At 44.0% G+C, this 26,192-nt stretch overlaps 2 protein-coding genes across 2 annotated transcripts; both read left to right on the top strand.

The window, feature by feature from the left end:
- Positions 1-1,462: 1,462 nt before the first annotated feature.
- Positions 1,463-4,723, top strand: LOC124007935 (N-acetyllactosaminide beta-1,3-N-acetylglucosaminyltransferase 3-like; the record flags this gene model as incomplete). Its single annotated transcript, XM_046318819.1, has 3 exons — positions 1,463-1,828; positions 3,893-3,983; positions 4,063-4,723. Coding segments are annotated over exons 1-3 (765 nt in total), but the record flags the coding sequence as incomplete, so codon positions are not given.
- A 6-nt stretch (positions 4,724-4,729) lies between these two features.
- LOC124007936 (UDP-GlcNAc:betaGal beta-1,3-N-acetylglucosaminyltransferase 7-like) lies at positions 4,730-6,777 on the top strand. The gene is made up of 3 exons (XM_046318820.1): positions 4,730-5,089; positions 5,706-5,791; positions 6,322-6,777. The coding sequence occupies exons 1-3, from the start codon at positions 4,754-4,756 to the stop codon at positions 6,452-6,454; spliced, it is 555 nt and encodes a 184-aa protein (XP_046174776.1). The 5' UTR covers positions 4,730-4,753; the 3' UTR covers positions 6,455-6,777.
- The last annotated feature ends 19,415 nt before the right edge of the window (positions 6,778-26,192 follow it).

Consider the following 26,192-nt stretch of genomic DNA (forward strand, 5'->3'; position numbering starts at 1 on the left):
CAATTTCGCCCTTGCAGTGTACACATATCTCACTGTCAACTGCATTTATTTTTTAGCAAACTTAACATGTGTAAATATTTGTATGAACTTAAGATTCAACAACTGAGCCATAAACTGAATAAGTTCCACAGATATGTGAGTAACAGAAATGGAATAATGTGTCCCTGAACAAAGGGGGGGGGTCAAAAGTAACAAAAGTAACAGTCAGTATCTGGTGTGGCCACCAGCTGCATTAAGTACTGCAGTGCATCTCCTCATAATGGATTGCACCAGATTTGCCAGTTCTTGCTGCAAGATGTTACCCCCACTCTTCCACCAAGGCACCTGCAAGTTCCCCGACATTTCTGGGGCGAATGGCCCTAGCCCTCACCCTCCGATCCAACAGGTCCCAGACGTGCTCAATGGGATTGAGATCCGGGCTCTTCGCTGGCCATGGCAGAATACGGACATTCCTGTCTTGCAGGAATCACGCACAGAACGAGCAGTATGTCTGGTGGCATTGTCATGCTGGAGGGTCATGTCAGGATGAGCCTGCAGGAAGGGTACCACATGAGGGAGGAGGATGTCTTCCCTGTAACGCACAGCATTGAGATTGCCTGCAATGACAACAAGCTCAGTCCGATGATGCTGTGACACACCTCCCCAGACCATGATGGACCCTCCACCTCCAAACCGATCCCGCTCCAGAGTACAGGCCTCGGTGTAAGGCTCATTCCTTCGACGATAAACGCGAATCCGACCATCACCCCTGGTGAGACAAAACCGCGACTCGTCAGTGAAGATAACCTTTTGCCAGTCCTGTCTGGTCCAGCGACGGTGGGTTTGTGCTCATAGGCAACGTTGTGGCCGGTGATGTCTGGTGAGGACCTGCCTTACAACAGGACTACAAGCCCTCAGTCCAGCCTCTCTCAGCCTATTGCGGACAGACTAAGCACTGATGGAGGAATTGTGCGTTCCTGGTGTAACTCGGACAGTTGTTGTTGCCATCCTGTACCTGTCCCGCAGGTGTGATGTTCGGATGTACCGATCTTGTGCAGGTGTTGTTACATGTGGTCTGCCACGCGAGGACAATCAGCTGTATGTCCTGTCTCCCTGTAGTGCTGTCGTAGGCGTCTCACAGTATGGACATTGCAATTTATTGCCCTGGCCACATCTGCAGTCCTCATGCCTCCTTGCAGCATGCCTAAGGCACGTTCACGCAGATGAGCATGGACCCTGGGCATCTTTCTTTTGGTGTTTTTTAGAGTCAGTAGAAAGGCCTCTTTAGTGTCCTAAGCTTTCATAACTGTGACCTTAATTGCCTACCTTCTGTAAGCTGTTAGCGTCTTAACGATTGTTCCACAGGTGCATGTTTATTAATTCTTTATGGTTCATTGAACAAGCATGGGAAACAGTGTTTAAACCCTTTTACAGTGAAGATCTGTGAAGTTATTTGGATTTTTACAAATTATCTTTGAAAGACAGGGTCCTGAAAATGGGACCTTTCTTTTTTTTGCTGAGTTTGTGAGTGTGCGATATGGGAGACAGAGGTCTGTTTATTTCGACATTACAAAGAGTTTTATAAACAATGGCACCACTGCCATGTTGCACTGAGCCTTGCTGTTGGAAAACCACACCAGTCTCCGGCTTTGGCTGTCAGAGATGCACCTTCTCGACTTTCGTTTGCACTCAAATAAGGCCAGTATAAACCGCGGTGTAAAGCTTATGCGGTAAGTGATTTTAGAGGAAGTTGGCCAATCATTAACTTCTTTGGTAGAGTTAAAACGACGTCGCTGTGGAATAGTGTTGACATTTGACAAGCCAAATAGACGTACGATGATAACCAAGGGTAAGTGCGATTCAATTAGCTTATTTCAACATTTCTGTTTAGCATCATGATACAAACATATGACATTACTTGTTTCATCCTGCTTTTAATGTTGCTACAAGAGAATGTATGAATGATGCTTCCACTAGATAGCACAGTCACAAAGTCAAACTAGGCTTTAACCTACAAATGAATGAACTTTGTTTTTGCTTTTAGTTTAAGGTTAGGCATGAGGTAAGCAGTGTGGTTAAGGTTAGGTCTAAAAATCACATTTTAAACAAGAGACATGTAGAAATAAGTGCGGTTTATAACTAGTATGCTGTGACGACCGATTGCTGAAGAAGCATTGCACTTCCGCAAAAGTAAGGACTCTTCTCTCTTCATTCCGTTTGAAGTCGCCAAATGCTGCGTTGTTGAGCTATATTGTTTCCACTAAAAGAAAAAGAAAAGTCGCGCGCTAATAGTGTTTTCGATGCCATCATTATGTTGCAACTACTGTCGTTTCCAAACAATCACTTTACATCATCATGTAGGCTAAATGTGACCGAACACCTTGATTCGGTATTATGTAGCAACATGTGCATTTCATTTTTTTATATATTTTAATTTTTACACTGGATAAAAGCAGAGACACAGAGCTACAAAATGGTATATCATACACTGCCTTTGTTTTTAGGAACGATGGGAAAGGAATTCTCCTTCGAAAATGGATAAACTTGTAAGGCAACTTTTGAGAAAATGGCCTTTGAATGTTCTGGTACCTACAGGAAAGCTCTCCCATTCAGCATAGTTCACACCCTCTTAAACCAGTCCTACCTACCTCTTTAAGTATTCACATGTGAGGTAATGTGCTAAACAGTGAGTAGTGTAGTAAAGATTAAGACTAAATGTCGTAGCCTACAATACTTTATATTTACCTGGATATTTTTTCGTATAAATAAAATATACATTATGTGCAAGAACAATATTGATGATAGATTAGGTAGTTATATCCATACAACCAGGGGTAAAATGCCTAAGCAGCAGGATTTAAAAAACATTTGTAGCAGCAACATGTGTGTTAGGAGAGTCATTTGAATATGTGCTTCTACACCTGCATTGCTTGCTGTTTGGGGTTTTAGGCTGGGTTTCTGTACAGCACTTTGAGATATCAGCTGATGTACGAAGGGCTTTATAAATACATTTGATTTGAATAAAGGCACTGCAGGTAGTGCTGATGACTGGTCCGTCCAAAACATTCATGAACAAGAATCTATATTCAGAGAGACGGTTTCCGTCCTGGACTTTTGTGCGGGGCATGTGATGTCCATAGTCTCTTCGTCGCAAAACTCTTATCTTCTGAAAAACATACGTTTGTTATTAAGGCACATGAAAGTTCAAATGTTCCAGAAGGCATTTCTGGAACATTTGCATTGAAAAAGCATTGATAAAAAATGAATTACATTCAAATGGCACTCCTGTGAAGTCATGACTTGCGACACACATTTTTGACCGGTTCAGGAAACTAGGTGTATGATATCTCACTGGACTCGCCTAGGGTTGGGGTCAAATCCATTTCAGGGACTAAACTGACATTCCATTTCATGAAGCTCGTGGCGTTGCTTCCAGAGGCAGTTTGGAACTCGTAGTGAGTGTTGCAACCGAGGACAGATGATTTTGACATGTTTCAGCACTCAGTGGTCCTGTTCTGTGAGCTTGTAAGGCCTACCACTATGCGGCTGAGTCATTGTTGCTCCAAGACGTTTCCACTTCACAGTAACAGCACTTACAGTTGACCGGGGCAGCAGGGCTGAAATTTGAGGAACTGACTTGTTGAAAAGGTGGCACCGTCATAGGACGCCACTTGGAAAGACACTGCGCTCTTCAGTGAGGCCATTCTACTGCCAATGTTTGTCTGTGAAGATTGCATGGTTGTGTGCTCAATTTTATACACTTGTCAGCAACGGGTGTGGCCGAAATAGCCAAATCCATTCATTTGAAAGGGGTGTCCACATACTTTTGTGTGTGTATTTATGTATATATTAGTACCTCCTCAATCCATCCCTCTCTCCCACAATCCATTCCCCTTACCCTCCCTCCCTCCAGGCTGTATTAGGATACTGCTCCCCAGGCCTGGTGTCTCCAGACTGGTTGTCCTGTGTCTTTCCTCCTCCCTGGCTCTGCTGCTACTCTACAGGTGGGTGATACGACAGACAGATATAAAATAAATCATGACTTCATGATCATTTCTACTTCTTCTTCTGCTTCTTCTTCAGCTCTTTGAATGGTCCCCAGAGCCCCTCTGCGCTGCACCAGGTCTTCCTACATTTCAGACATGTCCGCTCCTACCCCCTCCTCAGACGGCCTCGCTGCTGCCTCCTCCATCCCCCCAGCTCCAAATTTAACCCTGGATCCAGTCACCCCAGACCCACCCCCTGGTCCCTCTACCCTGATTCCAACCACGACATTGAAGCCAGCCCCATCCTTCTGCTCCTAGCAATCAAGTCCCACCCTGCCAACTCTGACCGTCGGGCTGCCATACGAGCCACCTGGGGCAGGGAGAGGGAGTGGAGAGGCCAGGGCGTGAGGAGGGTGTTTCTACTGGGCCTGGGAAGAGACAGGGGGGAGGAGGGGGGAGACCCAGATTTGGGGGAGGAGAGTGAGAGATACGGGGACATTCTCCAGTGGGAGTTCCGAGAATCATTTTTCAATGTGACTCTGAAAGAAGTTCTGTTCTGGAACTGGTTCCACCAGGAGTGTTCTACAACCGTTCTCTATATTCTAAAGGGCGACGATGACGTTTACGTGGATGTGGAGAGAGTGGTGGGGTTCCTACAGAACAGGGAGACAGGGATGAGGAGAGAAGAAGAGGGAGAGATGGAGATAGGGGGAGAGACATTGATAAGGGGAGGGAGAGGGATGAGGAGAGGACAAAAGGGAGAGACTGAGATAGGGGGAGAGAGAGGGATGAGGAGGGGGACTGAGATGAAGAGAGTGATAGGACCAGGGGCAACGAGAGAGCGAGGAACAGAGGGAGGGGCAGGGAGAGAGCAAGGAACAGAGCGAGGAACAGGGTCTCCCCAGCCTCTCTACATGGGACGTATCTTTGTGGAAACCTATCCTGTGCGTATATGGTGGAATAAGTACTACGTCCCCTACTCCTTGTACCTTGGCCCCTACCCTCCCTACGCTGGGGGCGGGGGCTACCTCCTCTCCAGAGATGCCCTCTCTCTTCTCCTCCACGCCTCCACCAGGGTGCCTCTCTTCCCCATCGACGATGCCTACGTCGGCATGGTCGCACAGGTGAGTTCTTTGGTTGATTGGATGAGTTTTATATTGATTATCACCATCACGCGCAAAAAATGTCATTTCAATCATATTTGGTCATTTAGAAATATACAGGTAGACGCAGTCATTCCTTGAGCCACAACATTCTTTAACCTGGCAAGTCAGTTAAGAACACGTTCTTACTTCACAATGGCGGCCTAGGAACAGTGGGTTAACTGCCTTGTTCAGGGGCAGAACAACATATTTTTACCTTGTCAGCTTGGGGATTTGATCTTGCAACCTTTCGGTTACTGGTCCAAACCAGTAACCGAATAAGAATAAAATCCAGTGCTCTAAACCACTAGGCTACCTGCCGCCCCAGGACCCTACTCCTCTGAAGAGCCCTGGTCAAAGTAGTGCCTATTTGTCCTGGTATTAAGTAGTGCACTACCCTATGGGCCCTGGTATTAAGTAGTACACTAACCTATGGGCCCTGGTATAAAGTAGTGCACTATATAGGGAATAGGGTGCCATTTGGGATGCTCACCACAATGGACAAACTCACATAAGCAAATGTAACAAAATGATACCCCCCCCTTCTTTCTCTCTCCCTCATTTCTCTTCCCCCTCTATCTGCTCCGTCTCTCTCCAGGCAGCTAACCTATCAGCCAGAAACCATCCTGGCTTCATGCCTGTGGAGTACTCTCCCTCCCGCCACCCCTGTCACTACCTCAACAGGTAAAAGTACTCTTTCGTTTCCATGTCTAACAAACACCTGATCGGCAACAAGTAGCCGAGCTCTGTCAGGTGTGCCAGGATGTGTAAGGACCAGTGTGTTACGTTTTTGGCTGTACGAGACGTGTACAACATTCAGTACCAGTCAAAAGTTTGGACACACCTTCTCATTCAAGGGTTTGTCTTTATTTTGTACTATTTTACGCATTGAAGAATAATAGTGAATAGTGAAGACAAACTATGGAAAAACATATGGAATCATGTCGTAACCAAACCTTTGACTGGTACTGTGTATGACATGGGTCACGTGCAATCTGTGTATTCTGTCCAGTGTGTAATGTACATTGTCTATTTTGCATACAGCACTACTTTTAGAGTTCCACAATTCCCTGTATTTTATAAGGAATCCTGGTTAGAAGATTCCTGGCATTATGAGAGAAGAATAATAAATTCCAAGAATCCTACAACCAGTATTTTTTTCGAAATTTTGCAACCCTTACATGTCTAAGACTATTATCTTGTCACTGCCACAGTGTCATGGTCCTCCACAAGCTGCTACCCACAGACCTGCTTCATCTCTGGAGCTTCCTCCAGACCCAGGTGCACTCCTGTAGGGACTCTGCCCAGGATGGGCTCACCTTGGCCAGAGCGAACTCCCCTGGTTAGGATTGGGGGGAAAGCCGATCCTAGGGCAGGGGGGGTATCAAATGTATTTTGTTCTGCGGGACACAGTTGGTCTTCACTGAGGTTTGCGTTGAGAATTTGCCCAAAATAGGTAGTCTGTTTTTGGAATGTCCAATGTTACCTGATGTTCTAGCTCAGGGGTGGGCACCTCGCCCTCCAGGGCCTGATGGGTGTCAGTTTTGCCCCAGCTAACACACTTGACTCCAATCACCAAATGTATTTTTATTTAACCTGGCAAGTCAGTTAAGAACAAATTCTTACTTACAATGATGGCCTAGGAACAGTGGGTTAACTGGTCTAGGAACAGTGGGTTAACTGGTCTAGGAACAGTGGGTTAACTGGTCTAGGAACAGTGGGTTAACTGGTCTAGGAACAGTGGGTTAACTGGTCTAGGAACAGTGGGTTAACTGGTCTAGGAACAGTGGGTTAACTGGTCTAGGAACAGTGGGTTAACTGGTCTAGGAACAGTGGGTTAACTGCCTTGTTCAGGGGCAGAACGACAGATTTTTACCTTGTCAGCTCGGGGATTTGATCTTGGAACCTTCCGGTTGCTAGTCCAACGCTCTAACCACTAGGCTACCTGCTGGTTGCTAGTCCAACGCTCTAACCACTAGGCTACCTGCTGGTTGCTAGTCCAACGCTCTAACCACTAGGCTACCTGCTGGTTACTAGTCCAACGCTCTAACCACTAGGCTACCTGCTGGTTGCTAGTCCAACGCTCTAACCACTAGGCTACCTGCTGGTTACTAGTCCAACGCTCTAACCACTAGGCTACCTGCTGGTTGCTAGTCCAACGCTCTAACCACTAGGCTACCTGCTGGTTACTAGTCCAACGCTCTAACCACTAGGCTACCTGCTGGTTGCTAGTCCAACGCTCTAACCACTAGGCTACCTGCTGGTTGCCACTAGACTCCAACGCCTCACTCTAACCACTAGGCTACCTGCTGGCTTGCCGCCTCTAGTCCACTAGGCTACCCCGCCGCCTCTACACTCTAACCACTAGGCTACCCCGCCGCCTCTACACTCTAACCACTAGGCTACCCCGCCGCCTCTACACTCTAACCACTAGACTACCCCGCCGCCTCTACACTCTAACCACTAGACTACCCGCCGCCTCTACACTCTAACCACTAGGCTACCCTGCCGCCTCAACACTCTAACCACTAGGCTACCCTGCCGCCTCTACACTCTAACCACTAGGCTACCCTGCCACCTCTACACTCTAACCACTAGGCTACCTGCCGCCTCTACACTCTAACCACTAGACTACCCCGCCGCCTCTACACTCTAACCACTAGACTACCTGCCGCCTCTACACTCTAACCACTAGGCTACCCCGCCGCCTCTCTAACACTCTAACCACCACTAGGCTACCCCGCCGCACTCTAACCACTCTAACCACTAACCACTAGGCTACCGTGCCACCTCTACACTCTAACCACTAGGCTACCCCGCCGCCTCTACACTCTAACCACTAGGCTACCTGCCACCTCTACACTCTAACCACTAGGCTACCGTGCCACCTCTACACTCTAACCACTAGGCTACCCTACCGCCTCTACACTCTAACCACTAGGCTACCCTGCCGCCTCTACACTCTAACCACTAGGCTACCCTGCCGCCTCTACACTCTAACCACTAGGCTACCTGCCGCCCTAATCATGATATTCAGTTTAGAATGCAATTTGATTCATTAGCGTTTGCTAAGAATGGAGAAGAAGTGTGACGCCAATCAGGCCCTTGAGGACTGGAGTTGCCCACCCCTGAGCTAGAACGTCAGTTCTAGCAAGCTGCTGGACAGACTGAAGAGACTATAAATGTAGGTTCATTATCATGTTTAACCCCTGACCCAGGGAAACCTGGAGTGAGATCTTAGATGTTTGGTCCGACGGGATTAACAGACAGTATAATCTAATGCACTGAGCAGCGTCATGAATAACCTCAGGGATCTTTTACTGTGGATTGTTTTTTTTAGATTTTTAGTGTGAGTGTGCGTGTATGGGCATGTGTGAGTTGAGGTTCAATTACTATGAATCAAGCTATGAAATGGTTTAGTCAGTTTTGCAGAGATCAGATGTGTATCAGATATGCAAAAACAAATCAGATCTGAGTCACTTCAGACTGCCCGTCTAAGCATGGCTTTTGTATACCTGTGTTTTATGCCGTGTGTGTTGCTCCACAGTTTACTGATGTTTTACCTCATGTTCTATGTGACAGGTATTGTGAATTAAAAAGTATTGTTTTTCAAATGACACTGAATGAAATTCTGATTCAGTGTATATGTGATCTAAAAATCTGAGTAATGTTTGTAATAAATAAAAAATTCTCCAAGAGAACCTCATGATGTATAGTAGGGCTGGACGATATGACAAAGATATGATTTAATTTTTTTTTTTTTTATGTAACCAGGTAGGCCAGTTGAGAACAAGTTCTTATTTACAACTGCGACCTGGCCAAGATAAAGCAAAGCAGTGCCACAAAGAGTTAGTCAGTAACACGATAGAAAATAAAAATAGAAAAACCTACGTTGAAGAGTAGTATCATATCACAATATGTTTCACATTTGACGATATGACGGCATTTGAGTGTATTTGATGAATAATAAAAGTAGTAGATTTGCTTTGAGTGGTGCATGAACATAAGGTGGCAACATTTATTTACATAAAGTATCTGCCCCCTTTTCTACTTTTGCATATATATATTTTTGTATACCGACTGTTACAAGTAACACAACCATTACATATTTCATAAACAAAGTTATGCAACACCCAATGCTCCCGTGTGGAAAAAGTAATTGTCTCTCAATAACTGGTTGTGCCACATTTTTAAGCTGCTATGACTCCAACACTTCCTGTATTTGTTGATGTCTCACATCGCTGTGGAGGAATTTTGGCCCACTCTTCCATGGAGAAGGGCTTTAAGTCAGTGACATTTCTGGGGTGTTCCAAGCATGAACTGTTCGTTTCAAGTCCTGCCACAACATCTCAATTGGGATTAGGTCTGGATTAGGTCTGGATTAGGTCTGGGCTTTGACTAGGCCATTTCAAAACTTCAAATGTGTTACTTTTTTTTTGCCATTTTCATGTAGACTTGTGTTTTGGATCATTCTCCAATGGCACCCTATTCCCAATTCAGTGCACTACTTTTGACCAGAAAACGATGGGCTTGTGGTCAAAAGTAGTGCACTAAAATAGGGAATAGGCTGTCATTTGGGACACATTTAGTGATCCACAGAATCATTACCTTGCTGCCTGACCCAGCTGCGCTTCAGTTCACAGATGGATTTCCTGCCATTCTCCTGTAGAATTCTCTGATACAGAGCAGAATCCATGGTTCCTTTTAAGACAAGTCTTCCAGGTCCTGAGACATCAAAGCATCCCCCAACCATCACACCAACAATCCTGTACGGTTGAATGCAGTACGGTTGAATGCAGTACGGTTGAATGCAGTACGGTTGAATCCTGTACGGTTGAATGCAGTACGGTTGAATGCAGTACGGTTGAATGCAGTGCGGTTGAATGCAGTACGGTTGAATCCAGTACGGTTGAATCCTGTACGGTTGAATCCTGTACGGTTGAATCCAGTACGGTTGAATGCAGTACGGTTGAATCCAGTACGGTTGAATGCAGTACGGTTGAATCCTGTACGGTTGAATGCAGTACGGTTGAATGCAGTACGGTTGAATGCAGTACGGTTGAATCCTGTACGGTTGAATGCAGTACGGTTGAATGCAGTACGGTTGAATCCAGTACGGTTGAATCCAGTACGGTTGAATGCAGTACGGTTGAATGCAGTACGGTTGAATGCAGTACGGCTGAATCCTGTACGGTTGAATCCTGTACGGTTGAATCCAGTACGGTTGAATCCAGTACGGTTGAATCCAGTACGGTTGAATCCAGTACGGTTGAATCCAGTACGGTTGAATGCAGCATTGTTGTATGTTGCACTCAAAATGTCTTGTAGATGAGTAGCCAGCCGAGACTACTGCTCTAACAGACCTACATGTCTTGTAGATGAGTAGCCAGCCGAGACTACTGCTCTAACAGACCTACATGTCTTGTAGATGAGTAGCCAGCCGAGACTACTGCTCTAACAGACCTACATGTCTTGTAGATGAGTAGCCAGCCGAGACTACTGCTCTAACAGACCTACATGTCTTGTAGATGAGTAGCCAGCCTAGACTACTGCTCTAACAGACCTACATGTTTGTCCTTTGCATGGTGTTCTCAGGCAAGTTTTGTTTATTGGTTATTCATTGTCAAGCTTTAAGCCGAAGCCAAACTGCAACATTTTAGTAGCATGTGACTGTACACTTTCCCTCCACTGTGCGCTGTAAATGGGATACACGAAAGTAGCACAATTGACGTCGAATTATTTTTGTTTGTACTTTTTTACCTCTTTCTCCACAGTTTCGTGGTGATTTCCAATTGGTAGTTAGTCTTGTCCCATCGCTGCAACTCCCCTACGGACTCGGGAGAGGCGAAGGTTGAGAGCCATGCGTCCTCCGAAATAAGACCCCCCCCCCCCCAAGCCACACTACTTCTTAACACACTGCTCACTTAACCCAGAAGCACCAATGTGTCGGAGGAAACACCGTCGAGCTGGAGCCGGTCAGTCACAAATAACGCAACTGCCTGTCTGTAAAGAGAAGTACAGGCTGTACATTGAGGTTTAAATGAACCCTATAGGTATAAATGAACCCTGCAGGTTTAAATGAACCAGGTGTAAAGGAACCAGGTTTAAAGGAACCAGGTTTAAATGAACCAGGTGTAAAATAACCAGGTGTAAAGGAACCAGGTTTAAATGAACCAGGTTTAAATTAACCAGGTGTAAAAGAACCAGGTTTAAAGGAACCAGGTTTAAATTAACTAGGTTTAAATGAACCAGTTTTAAATGAACCAGGTTTAAATGAACCAGGTTTAAATAAACCAGTTTTAAATGAACCAGTTTTAAATGAACCAGGTTTAAATGAACTAGGTTTAAAGGAACCAGGTTTAAATTAAATGGGAGAAACTCCCCAAATACAGGGGTGCCAAGCTTCCAGAGTCATAAGACTTGAAGCTGTAATCGCTACCAAAGGTGCTTTAACTAAATACTGAGATAAGGGTCTGAATACTGTAAATGTGATATTTCATTATTTCTTTTTTATACATTTGCTAACATTTTTATTTTTGTTAAACTTTACCCCTTTTTCTCCCAATTTCGTGGTATCGATTTGTTGTAGTAGCTACTATCTTGTCTCATCGCTACAACTCCCGTACGGGCTCGGGAGAGACGAAGGTTGAAAGTCATGCGTCCTCCGATACACAACCCAACCACTGCTTCTTAACACAGTGCGCATCCAACCCGGAAGCCAGCCGCACCAATGCGCCGGAGGAAACACCGTGCACCTGGCCACCTTGGCTAGCGCACACTGCGCCCAGCCCGCCACAGGAGTCGCTGGTGCGCGATGAGACAAGGACACCCCTACCGACCAAGCCCTCCCTAACCCGGGCGACGCTAGGCCAATTGTGCGTCGCCCCACGGACCTCCCGGTTGCGGCCGGTTACGACAGAGCCTGGGCGCGAACCCAGGGACTCTGATGGCACAGCTGGCGCTGCAGTACAGCGACCTTAACCACTGCGCCACCGGGGAGGCCCTCATTTGCTAACATTTCTAAAAAATGTTTTTGTTTTGTCATCGTGGGGTATTGTGCGTAGATTGATGAGGGGGAAAAAGGGAGAGGTTGTTGTCCTGGCACCACACGGTCAGGTCTCTGACCACCTCCCTATAGGCTGGGGATTGGGGGAGAGAAGTTCTGTGAGTGTAATGTTTACTGTTCATTTTTATTGTTTATTTCACTGTTGTATATTATCTCCTCCACTTGCTTTGACAACGTTAACACGTGTTTCACATGCCAATAAAACCCCTTGAAGTGAGGTGAATTGAGAGACAGAGAGAGAGACAGAGAGAGAGACAGAGAGAGAGACAGAGAGAGAGACAGAGAGAGAGAGAGACAGAGAGAGAGAGAGACAGAGAGAGAGACAGAGACAGAGAGAGACAGAGAGACAGAGAGACAGAGAGACAGAGAGAGAGAGACAGAGAGACAGAGAGACAGAGAGACAGAGAGACAGAGAGACAGAGAGACAGAGACAGAGAGACAGAGAGACAGAGAGAGAGAGAGACAGAGAGAGACAGAGAGAGAGACAGAGACAGAGACAGAGAGAGAGAGAGAGAGAGACAGAGACAGAGAGACAGAGAGAGACAGAGAGAGACAGAGAGAGAGACAGAGAGAGAGACAGAGAGAGAGACAGAGAGAGAGACAGAGAGAGAGACAGAGAGAGAGACAGAGAGAGACAGAGAGAGAGAGAGAGAGAGAGAGAGAGAGAGACAGAGAGAGAGACAGAGAGAGAGACAGAGAGAGAGACAGAGAGAGACAGAGAGTGAAATAAACAATCAAAATTGACAGTAAACATTACACATATAGAAGTTTCAAAACAATGAAGACATTACAAATGTCATATTATATATATATATATACAGTGTTGTAACAATGTACAAATGGTTAAAGTACACAAGGGAAAATAAATAAGCATAAATATGGGTTGATGGCACACTGGAATTTCAAAATTGGACTTGTTTTCGAATTCTTTGTGGATCTGTGTAATCTGAGGGAAATATGTGTCTCTAATATGGTTTCATTTTTTCTCTTATCTTAGGGCCCCATGATGCATTGCATTTGCAAAAGACCAAATGCGATAAAAGTCTGTCAGTCATTTGTGCACGATGAGGCCGCGGTATGATGCCACCATGGCTAAAGACACGCTTTACCGCGGCACTGGAGGCACTGCCAAGACCCTGATGGCCACTCGGCTCAGTGAAGGAAGAGCCTTGCTGTTCATTGCCCAGAACAAGAGGTCATTCTGTCCTTCGCAAAAGGTAGTGACTTAGAAGTAGTGCTGGAGAGTTCCCCACAGCTTTCTTCTGCCTCTTACAGTATGCTGCAAACAGCCCTTCATCTTGTCCAGGTATGGTCCTCTCGCTCTTTCTCATCAACAAGAGGCACAGCTTGCTCAGTCCCTGCAGCATCTTGCAGAATCAGTTCTGGCAAAACATGTAAAAGCATAGCAGAAACAAAATGGCCGGTATTAGAGTTTTGGTGATGCAGTGGGTTGAACTGAACAGGTATTACTGTTGCAGTCAATTGGATGAAATGATGAGAAAAAGTGATATTAAACTCAATAATACTTACCTTTTCACCCTCTGTGCCAACTCCTCCTTGACCTCCTCCTTGACCTCCTCCTTGACCAGCACATGGTGCTCCGCCCACATCAGAGAAAAAGCTGGATCCAAGGCAGCTGCTTTGAGGTAGACTGGATCTGAAAATGGGGCACTGATTCCATCTTGTGTCCTGGGCCATTTTCACATTGATGAATATATTCCAATAAATATTTTGTTCAGGGATGCCTGGAGACTTCTGACCAGGCCGCTCAGGAAGTGGACGTGAGGCTTCCGCTGCTCCAGGTGGTGATTCGGGGACAGGACCGAGGGAACAACAGAACTGATAGTGACTAACTTCTCCCCGTGTATCATATCTGTTGCTTCTCCAAATGGCTTCAGGATGTCCTCCAACTCCTTCAACTTATTCCACTCCCGTACGGTGAACAACAACTCCTTCAACTTATTCCACTCCCGTACGGTGAACAACAACTCCTTCAACTTATTCCACTCCCGTACGGTGAACAACAACTCCTTCAACTTATTCCACTCCCGTACGGTGAACAACAACTCCTTCAACTTATTCCACTCCCGTACGGTGAACAACAACTCCTTCAACTTATTCCACTCCCGTACTGTGAACAACAACACCTTCAACTTATTCCACTCCCGTACTGTGAACAACAACACCTTCAACTTATTCCACTCCCGTACGGTGAACAACAACTCCTTCAACTTATTCCACTCCCGTACGGTGAACAACAACTCCTTCAACTTATTCCACTCCCGTACGGTGAACAACAACTCCTTCAACTTATTCCACTCCCGTACGGTGAACAACAACTCCTTCAACTTATTCCACTCCCGTACGGTGAACAACAACTCCTTCAACTTATTCCACTCCCGTACGGTGAACAACAACTCCTTCAACTTATTCCACTCCCGTACGGTGAACAACAACTCCTTCAACTTATTCCACTCCCGTACGGTGAACAACAACACCTTCAACTTATTCCACTCCCGTACGGTGAACAACAACTCCTTCAACTTATTCCACTCCCGTACGGTGAACAACAACACCTTCAACTTATTCCACTCCCGTACGGTGAACAACAACTCCTTCAACTTATTCCACTCCCGTACGGTGAACAACAACTCCTTCAACTTATTCCACTCCCATACGGTGAACAACAACTCCTTCAACTTATTCCACTCCCGTACGGTGAACAACAACTCCTTCAACTTATTCCACTCCCGTACGGTGAACAACAACTCCTTCAACTTATTCCACTCCCGTACTGTGAACAACAACACCTTCAACTTATTCCACTCCCGTACGGTGAACAACAACTCCTTCAACTTATTCCACTCCCGTACGGTGAACAACAACTCCTTCAACTTATTCCACTCCCGTACGGTGAACAACAACTCCTTCAACTTATTCCACTCCCATACGGTGAACAACAACTCCTTCAACTTATTCCACTCCCGTACGGTGAACAACAACTCCTTCAACTTATTCCACTCCCGTACGGTGAACAACAACTCCTTCAACTTATTCCACTCCCGTACGGTGAACAACAACTCCTTCAACTTATTCCACTCCCGTACGGTGAACAACAACTCCTTCAACTTATTCCACTCCCGTACGGTGAACAACAACTCCTTCAACTTATTCCACTCCCGTACGGTGAACAACAACTCCTTGTGCCCAGCCTTTTCTGGAACATGACTGAGCTTTAGATGGTCACATTGGATATCTGCCTTCATTTGTCTCAGTGTTGAGATCCATTTGTTGACAGCGGCAGGGAGGCCTCTTTCCCCAAATTCAGACTCAAACACCTCTTTGTATGCTGTGTTGACAGCGGCAGGGAGGCCTCTTTCCCCAAATTCAGACTCAAACACCTCTTTGTATGCTGTGTTGACAGCGGCAGGGAGGCCTCTTTCCCCAAAATGTATCCTCAAACACCTCTTTGAATGCTGTGTTGACAGCGGCAGGGAGGCCTCTTTCCCCAAATTCAGCCTCAAACACCTCTTTGAATGTTGTGTTGACAGCGGCAGGGAGGCCTCTTTCCCCAAATTCAGCCTCAAACACCTCTTTGTATGTTGTGTTGACAGCGGCAGGGAGGCCTCTTTCCCCAAAATGTATCCTCAAACACCTCTTTGTATGTTGTGTTGACAGCGGCAGGGAGGCCTCTTTCCCCAAAATGTATCCTCAAACACCTCTTTGTATGTTGTGTTGACAGCGGCAGGGAGGCCTCTTTCCCCAAAATGTATCCTCAAACACCTCTTTGTATGTTGTGTTGACAGCGGCAGGGAGGCCTCTTTCCCCAAAATGTATCCTCAAACACCTCTTTGTATGTTGTGTTGACAGCGGCAGGGAGGCCTCTTTCCCCAAAATGTATCCTCAAACACCTCTTTGTATGTTGTGCTTGTATGCAGCCTTGAGCTGATTTTTGATAACTTTGAAAGAGAAGGAGTCATCGCTTTTGTTTCTATTCAAGCCGTCTCCCACCAGCAGCTGGAGAGTGTGGGCTAAACACTGCAAGCACTGTTTTGTTTGCAATAGCAACATGTTTGCTGGTCTTCCAGGTTTAGGTCATTCCAGAGCTCTGGGTCATCAAGGTGATCTTCATCAGGTATTTCATCTTCTTGTTCCGTGAATGCTTTTCTCATGTCGGCAGCTTTGTCACTGATGATATAGTTCAATTTATCTTCAATACTATACTCATCACATATGGCCTCAATTTATCTACAATACTATACTCATCACATATGGCCTCAATTTATCTTCAATACTATACTCATCACATATGGCCTCAATTTATCTACAATACTATACTCATCACATATGGCCTCAATTTATCTTCAATACTATACTCATCACATATGGCCTCAATTTATCTTCAATACTATACTCATCACATATGGCCTCAATTTATCTTCAATACTATACTCATCACATATGGCCTCAATTTATCTTCAATACTATACTCATCACATATGGCCTCAATTTATCTTCAATACTATACTCATCACATATGGCCTCAATTTATCTTCAATACTATACTCATCACATATGGCCTCAATTTATCTTCAATACTATACTCATCACATATGGCCTCAATTTATCTTCAATACTATACTCATCACATATGGCCTCAATTTATCTTCAATACTATACTCATCACATATGGCCTCAATTTATCTTCAATACTATACTCATCACATATGGCCTCAATTTATCTTCAATACTATACTCATCACATATGGCCTCAATTTATCTTCAATACTATACTCATCACATATGGCCTCAATTTATCTTCAATACTATACTCATCACATATGGCCTCAATTTATCTTCAATACTATACTCATCACATATGGCCTCAATTTATCTTCAATACTATACTCATCACATATGGCCTCAATTTATCTTCAATACTATACTCATCACATATGGCCTCAATTTATCTTCAATACTATACTCATCACATATGGCCTCAATTTATCTTCAATACTATACTCATCACATATGGCCTCAATTTATCTTCAATACTATACTCATCACATATGGCCTCAATTTATCTTCAATACTATACTCATCACATATGGCCTCAATTTATCTTCAATACTATACTCATCACATATGGCCTCAATTTATCTTCAATACTATACTCATCACATATGGCCTCAATTTATCTTCAATACTATACTCATCACATATGGCCTCAATTTATCTTCAATACTATACTCATCACATATGGCCTCAATTTATCTTCAATACTATACTCATCACATATGGCCTCAATTTGCTCACAGATTCTTTCGGCCGTGTGCGAGCCTTCGCCAAGAGATTGGACTTGAGCTGTAGCCTCTCTCCAGCTTTCTCCATACAGTGCACAGTGACACCAAGGAACCCCCTCCTCTTTCTCCATACAGTGCACAGTGACACCAAGGAACCCCCTCATCTTTCTCCATACAGTACACAGTGACACCAAGGAACCCCCTCATCCCTCTCCATACAGTGCACAGTGACACCAAGGAACCCCCTCATCTTTCTGTAGGGCCAAATGTCCACTGTGACTGAAACATGGTCCGTGCTGCTCAACTGAGTTTTCAGTTTGAACGTCTCTCTGTAGTGAGGTTCTCTACTTTTGATGTCAATGTTCTGCGACACACTGGGCTGTACTTACTGTCAACCACTGACAGAAAGTGACCAAAACTTTGCGCCACCCGGGAGGCCCCCGGTGGTTAAGGGCGCTGTACTGCAGCTCCAGCTGTGCCACCAGAGACTCTAGGTTCGCGCCCAGGCTCTGTCATAACCGGCCGCGACCGGGAGGTCCGTGGGGCGACGCACAATTGTCCTTGCGTCGTCCGGGTTAGGGAGGGCTTGGCCGGTAAGGATGTCCTTGTCTCATCGAGCACCAGCGACTCCAGTGGCGGGCCGGGGAGGGTATCAAGTCAGGTGGAGTCATAAGGCGTCAAGTCCAAGTTAAGTCACGAGTCATTGGTGTTAAAGTCGAGTTGCAAGTCATCGTATTTGTGACTTCTGCCAAATTAGCTGCTCCTCTGTCTGTCACTCGCTCCCTATGCACTCATGGTGCTCTGAGTCTGTGAGTTTCCATAGCAACGGCTCCACTTGGGCTGCTCTGCTCAATGAAGAGACATGAGAGATCAGTTAGCTATTAGCCACTTTTTGTCACTCCAACAAAACTCAAGGAACATGATTATTTTCTCTGAATCAATCAATCAATCAAATGTATTTATAAAGCCATTTTTAATCAGCAGTTGTCACAAAGTGCTGATATAGAAACCCAGCCTAAAACCCCCAGAGACCAGTCAATGCACATGTAGAAGCACAGTGGCTCGGAACAACTCCCTAGAAAGGCAGGAACCTAGAGAGGAACCAGCCTCTGAGGGGAGGCCAGTCTTCTGGCTGTGCTGGGTGGAGATTGTAAGAGTACATGGCCATTGAGGCCAGATTGTTCTTCAAAATGTTCAAATGTTCATAGATAACCAGCCAGATCGTTCTTCAAAATGTTCAAATGCTCATAGATAACCAGCCAGATCGTTCTTTAAAATGTTCAAATGCTCATAGATAACCAGCCAGATCGTTCTTCAAAATGTTCAAATGTTCATAGATAACCAGCCAGATCGTTCTTTAAAATGTTCAAATGTTCATAGATAACCAGCCAGATCGTTCTTCAAAATGTTCAAATGTTCATAGATAACCAGCCAGATCGTTCTTCAAGATGTTCATAGATAACCAGCAGCATCAAATAATAATCACAGTGGTTGTAGAGGGTGCAACAGGTCAGCACCTCAGGAATAAATGTCAGTTGGCTTTTCATAGCCGAGCATTCAGAGGTCGAGACAGCAGGTGAGAGAGAGATGAAAACAGCAGGTTTACGAGCAGGTAGTACGTCTGGTGAACAGGTCAGGGTTCCACAGCCGCAGAGAGAACAGTTGAATCTGCAGCAGCAGCACGACAAGGTAGCATATCCTGTGGACAGATCAAGGTGAGGGGGTGTCATCACACCCCCCCCACCTTGGTCATCACACCTGTCAATCAAACAGGCTGAGTTTTATGGTCCGTTGGGAACGTTGGGATAGAAACTCATCAGTAATATAACAATATATAATAATAATAACAAATAATGTAATAATAATTGATAATATATAATAAATAATAATATAACTCGTTAGCTCTGTTAGTGAGTCATAAATAGGATATTAATGCATTTGAGTGCTTTTGAAGTCACAACATCTCTTCAACCAATGAGAGTTCAGCTAGATTTTAGCCAGATGGCTAAGCTAGCTAACGTTGGTAATAATACGTTAGTTAGCTTGCGTTGATAATGTGTCAAACTACAGACAGGTATGGGTCAAACTACTTCATTATTCACATTATTACGGTTGTGTACATGGCTGTGTTTTACCATCTTTTGACCGGAATGGTGAAAGGCAGGGGTGGGATGTCACAACTGGTCAACTCTGGAATCATCCTCCTGGTCTGGAGTCACTTGGAATACAGACTCGGAGGGCTGTTAGATCTAGTGGTTATTTATGACTCGTGAACTCTGACCTCGCAGTTTCCGATAGTCTCCATCCCAACACATCAATAGCGGCTGCTGATTAATGACACAGGCCCCAAAATAATTTTTCAGATTCTATTTTGTAGTTCCTAATAAATCAAATCGGATATAATTTGTCACATCCGCTTACTTACAAGCCCTTAACAGTGCAGTTGGTCCCATTGACAAAATAAATATTTTAGACATTTAATCATTTTATAGTCTATTCTAAATCTGAAGGAGAGATTCACTGCTGTGGTCTGATGAAAGACTTCGCTCAGACAGTATCTGCACATGTGCATAGGTTAACTTCACACTGTTAACAACCAAAACAACAGAAAAGTTGAGCCTCTCGCTTCAACTCTCTTAGTTGATGTGGAAATAGACCCACCATACTGTTTACTTTCAGCATCTACATCATATCGTGAGTCAAGTAAAAATATACCTTGTTGAAAGGGCAACTGCACTTCCTGGTCTCGTTCTAGATTTGGTTATTAAGAAATGCCATGGCTGAATTCAAATGAGAGTTGGTTTTGCATTGTGGTTTCTCGTGTGTTTGTTCAGGTGGGAAGAGTTAGCCAAATGATTTCACCAATGAGCTTCTGCCGGCTGGTGTGCGACTGTGGCAAAGTTGGTTTGATATTGGATAGCCTATATCTGCAACTAGTTAGGGACGGTCAATAAATGACACAATGTAAATGAGACAATATTTTAATTCATGTTGCACACCTTTTAGTTTTTGTCATTAAATGCTTTCAATATTTGTATATGAATTTCTACAATGCATAGTTGGTTTGAGGTTAAGTCATTGAAACATATGTACCTAGTCCCATATGGATATCTGAAGTCAACGCAAATTTACCATTTCGAATTGATGATTACTTGTGTGCTACCAGCTGTGGGCAGGATTTGAAACAAACCCAACGTTCATTTACATTGTGTTGTGAATAAGCCTGGTTAATATGACCTGAGGACTCCTCCAGCCTCCCAACAGGACTCTGGTAACACTGAAAACATGGAAGAAGCAGAAGGAGGACAGGAAGAGGCCCCAACCACAGCTAGAGAGGAGCACAACCCAGCCAAAGGGAGGAAGTGAAGGTTGCAGGTAGAATGTACAGTGGGGCAAAAAAGTATTAAGTCAGCCACCAATTGTGCAAGTTCTCCCACTTAAAAAGATGAGAGAGGCCTGTAGTTTTTATCATAGGTACACTTCATCTATGACAGACAAAATGAGAAAAACAAATCCAGAAAATCCCATTGTAGGATTTTTTATTTATTTATTTGCAAATTATGTTGGAAAATAAGTATTTAGTCAATAACAAAAGTTTCTCAATACTTTGTTATATACCCTTTGTTGGCAATGACAGAGTTCAAACGTTTTCTCTAAGTCTTCACAAGGTTTTCACACACTGTTGCTGGTATTTTGGCCCATTCCTCCATGCAGATCTCCTCTAGAGCAGTGATGATTTGGGGCTGTTGCTGGGCAACACAGACTTTCAACTCCCTCCAAAGAATTTCTATGGGGTTGAGATCTGGAGACTGGCTAGGCGACTCCAGGACCTTGAAATGCTTCTTACGAAGCCACTCCTTCGTTGCCCGGGCGGTGTGTTTGGGATCATTGTCATGCTGAAAGACCCAGCCACGTTTCATCTTCAATGCCCTTGCTGATGGAAGGAGGTTTTCACTCAATCTCACGATACATGGCCCCATTCATTCTTTCCTTTACACGGATCAGTCGTCCTGGTCCCTTTGCAGAAAAACAGCCCCAAAGCAGGATGTTTCTACCCCCATGCTTCACAGTAGGTATGGTGTTCTTTGGATGCAACTCAGCATTCTTTGTCCTCCAAACACGACGAGTTGAGTTTTTACCAAAAAGTTCTATTTTGGTTTCATCTGACCATATGACATTCTCCCAATCATCTTCTGGATCATCCAAATGCTCTCTAGCAAACTTCAGACGGGCCTGGACATGTACTGGCTTAAGCAGGGGGACACGTCTGGCACTGCAGAATTTCAGTCCCTGGCGGCGTGTTACTGATGATAGGCTTTGTTAATTTGGTCCCAGCTCTCTGCAGGTCATTCACTAGGTCCCCTCGTGTGGTTCTGGGATTTTTGCTCACCGTTCTTGAGATAATTTTGACCCCACGGGTTGAGATCTTGCGTGGAGCCCCAGATTGAGGGAGAATATCAGTGGTCTTGTATGTCTTCCATTTCCTAATTGCTCCCACAGTTGATTTCTTCAAACCAAGCTGCTTACCTATTGCAGATTCAGCCTTCCCAGCCTGGTGCAGGTCTACAATTTTGTTTCTGGTGTCCTTTGACATCTCTTTGGTCTTGGCCATAGTGGAGTTTGGAATGTGACTGTTTGAGGTTGTGGACAGGTGTCTTTTATACTGATAACAAGTTCAAACAGGTGCCATTAATACAGGTAACGAGTGGAGGACAGAGGAGCCTCTTAAAGAAAAAGTTACAGGTCTGTGAGAGCCAGAAATCTTGCGTGTTTGGAGGTGACCAAATACTTATTTTCCACCATAATTTGCAAATAAATTCATTAGAAATCCTACAATGGGATTTTCTGGACTTTGTTTCTCATTTTGTCTGTCATAGTTGAAGTGTACCTATGATGAAAATTACAGGCCTCTCATCTTTTTAAGTGGGAGAACTTGCACAATTGGTGGCTGACTAAATACTTTTATTCCTCTGCCGGAGGTTCACCTCATATGGCGACACCCCCATCGCACTCGAGCTCCGGGTTAGAGCCACTAGACATGTCTGATGGCAGGTGGGCCATGAAGCCAATGATTGTCATCACGTACAAAGGAAACAATGTGTCACCTAACATTGTGTAAACATCACATGTAAAGGAGACGATGTCACGTGTAATGGAGAGAATGTGTTGTGTGGCTGTAGTTAAGGAGGCTTGAGAACATTTATAAACAGCAATGTAAAAGATAAGAGATTGATGCATTAAACTTGAAGATTTTGCGGCAAGGTAAGAACAGAACTTAATTACTATTGTTAGAAGCTCCTGCGTTGTTTTTCAAAATCTATAAAATCCACATCAGTTGTGAGGCTGTGGAACAAAAAGAGAAGTGTTACTGGTTTTCATGAACTAGTTCATTCATCTGTTGAATAAAGTGCTGAGAAGTAAAGTAACAATAAAACAACTACAGACTCAGGGGATTCACCTTAGTTGGCCCCGTGGCCAGACCTTATTGTGGGTTTGAGCAGGAAGCCACAGGGGAGCTTCAGGGTAACTGTAAACAGAACACTAAATGTCACTAGGAGTTTAGCCTGTAAGGTTTTCAACCTCCACCCAGACAAAGTGCTGAACCTGTTTTCAGTTAAGAATGAATTCAGCTGAAATCCTATACCCAGGCCTTAAGCGAGTAACCAGGACACAAACTACCCATAATCAGTAGCGTCAGAGTATACAAAATCTACAGACACTATGAAAGCTTAAACCAAGTGTACTTCTTCCCAGAGGACCAATACATCTGCATTAGACAACGACATGTTCACACAGACACTGCTATTTAAAGATGCCGAGTCTCCTCCTACACACCTGAACAGCCAATGCATCTCTGTTGCTAGACAGAGAGTGACATATCCTGACATAATGTAAACGTTATACATTTCCCTCTCTCCCTCAGTGACATATCCTGACATAATGTAAACGTTATACATTACCCTCTCTCCCTCAGTGACATGTCCTGACATAATTTACATTTAATAACGTTATACATTACCCTCTCTCCCTCAGTGACATATCCTGACATAATGTAAACGTTATACATTACCCTCTCTCCCTCAGTGACATATCCTGACATAATGTAAACGTTATACATTACCCTCTCTCCCTCAGTGACATATCCTGACATAATGTAAATGTTATTCATTACCCTCTCTCCCTCAGTGACATATCCTGACATAATGTAAACGTTATACATTACCCTCTCTCCCTCAGTGACATATCCTGACATAATGTAAACGTTATACATTACCCTCTCTCCCTCAGTGACATATCCTGACATAATGTAAACGTTATACATTACCCTCTCTCCCTCAGTGACATGTCCTGACATAATGTAAACGTAATACATTTCCCTCACTCCCTCAGTGACATGTCCTGACATAATGTAAACGTTATACATTACCCTCTCTCCCTCAGTGACATATCCTGACATAATGTAAACGTTATACATTACCCTCTCTCCCTCAGTGACATATCCTGACATAATGTAAACGTTATACATTACCCTCTCTCCCTCAGTGACATATCCTGACATAATGTAAATGTTATACATTACCCTCTCTCCCTCAGTGACATATCCTGACATAATGTAAACGTTATACATTACCCTCTCTCCCTCAGTGACATATCCTGACATAATGTAAACGTTATACATTACCCTCTCTCCCTCAGTGACATATCCTGACATAATGTAAACTCCCCTCAGTGACATATCCTGACATAATGTAAACGTTATACATTACCCTCTCCCTCAGTGACATATCCTGACATAATGTGACATAGTGACATATCCTGACATAATGTAAACGTTATACATTACCCTCTCTCCCTCAGTGACATATCCTGACATAATGTAAACGTTATATTACATTATCCCTAATGTAAATGTCTCCCTCTCTCCCTCAGTGACATATCCTGACATAATGTAAACATTATACATTACCCTCTCTCCCTCAGTGACATATCCTGACATAATGTAAACGTTATACATTACCCTCTCTCCCTCAGTGACATATCCTGACATAATGTAAACGTTATACATTACCCTCTCTCCCTCAGTGACATATCCTGACATAATGTAAACGTTATACATTACCCTCTCCCTCAGTTACCCATAATCGTTATACATCCCTCAGTGACATATCCTGACATAATGTAAACGTTATACATTACCCTCTCTCCCTCAGTGACATATCCTGACATAATGTAAACGTTATACATGACCCTCTCTCCCTCAGTGATATATCCTGACATAATGTAAACGTTATACATTACCCTCTCTCCCTCAGTGACATGTCCTGACATAATGTAAACGTAATACATTACCCTCTCTTCCTCAGTGACATGAACAAGTATATTTCATATTCTCAGAACCCAACAGTAGGAAGGAGTGAGCTAACCTCTGTGGCAAGCAGGGATAGACTAAGAGGAGTGATGATTGGATTAATTGGTTGATAAATTGGAGCTCAGGGCTCCACTGATAAAAACAGCTTAGGGTAGGAAGACAGGGAGGCCCCCACACCTGGAAAGAGGCTCATACCAAGAGATAATCCAGGCCTACAACACGTGGTGGGAGTTGACCCAGCCTGTGAGGTCGAGAGAAGATCCACAAGCAAAGACTGCCCACGAGGGAGTGAAATGAATAGGTTCATCTGGGAGGTGGCCCGAAATGCCCACGACAGAGTGAAATTAATAGGTCCGTCTGGGAGGTGGCCCGAAATGCCCACGAGGGAGTGAAATGAATAGGTCCGTCTGGGAGGTGGCCCGAAACTAGTCACCTCGACAGTTGTGATGCAGTCACCACCACAAGTCTCACAAAACACTGTTTTGGACGAGACTGACTTTATGACCAAAAATATTCCTACTTTGTATTGAATTAAAATGTTTCTGATTCATATTGGATGCCACATAGGCTTTTTCCAAATGAGAAATTGGTTTGAAGGAGCAGTTGCTCTTTAAGATACTGTAGCAACCTTGCAATTCTTGAGCATAATTATTTAGATAAACGTGAAAAGGGGCATCTATTAAACATTTAATTAAATTAGTATGTCCATAGCATATTTTGATTTCTTTTCTGATGTATTTTGATATTATTTCCATATACATTTACTGATCACCTGATGACCTACCGTGAATATAGTGGTTTGATTTCTAAAAGAGTCCTATTTAAATGAGGACTTTTTCATCCCGTATATTTTATGTTTAAACTAATGTCTGTTGAATGAAGATATTTTCAATATAAAATGTAAGCTGCTCACTAATCGCCTGCTATGAATACAATGTTTTAATGTCGTACATATTCATTTTGTTTACGGGAGGTTTGTCTTACTGTATAATAGCTGTGTGTAAGTGTGAGCGTGAGTATGTGAATGTGTGTGAGTATAAGTGCGTGTGAATCTGGTTTTAGCTGTATAGTATTAACGGGCAATTGTTAATACATTTTATCTGATCATTTTTTCAACATTTTTCTTTCTTGTTTTTGGAGAGTGTATGATTATGTAAGATGTGATTAGACAATCCTGTTTCTTGACTGAGATATCAATACAAAAATAAAACACCTTAGGCCCAGGCAGTGTTTAGAAGTGAGTTTAGGAGGTATGCTAACTTATTTCTAATGTTTCATCAGACCTGCTGTGTCCATCGGGGCTTATTTTAGCCACCACTAGCTAACAATCAGTAGAAGTGAATGGGG

This window comes from Oncorhynchus gorbuscha, linkage group LG21 (assembly GCF_021184085.1).
Source record: "Oncorhynchus gorbuscha isolate QuinsamMale2020 ecotype Even-year linkage group LG21, OgorEven_v1.0, whole genome shotgun sequence".
In the NCBI taxonomy this organism is placed as follows: domain Eukaryota; kingdom Metazoa; phylum Chordata; class Actinopteri; order Salmoniformes; family Salmonidae; genus Oncorhynchus; species Oncorhynchus gorbuscha.

Bases quoted from the DNA above. Each gene is read 5' to 3' on its own strand.
- LOC124007936 (XM_046318820.1), top strand. From the start codon at position 4,754: ATGAGGAGGGGGACTGAGATGAAGAGAGTGATAGGACCAGGGGCAACG. The intron at 5,090-5,705 runs GTGAGTTCTTTG...GTCTCTCTCCAG, and splicing joins ACGTCGGCATGGTCGCACAG to GCAGCTAACCTATCAGCCAG. The intron at 5,792-6,321 runs GTAAAAGTACTC...TCACTGCCACAG, and splicing joins CCCTGTCACTACCTCAACAG to TGTCATGGTCCTCCACAAGC.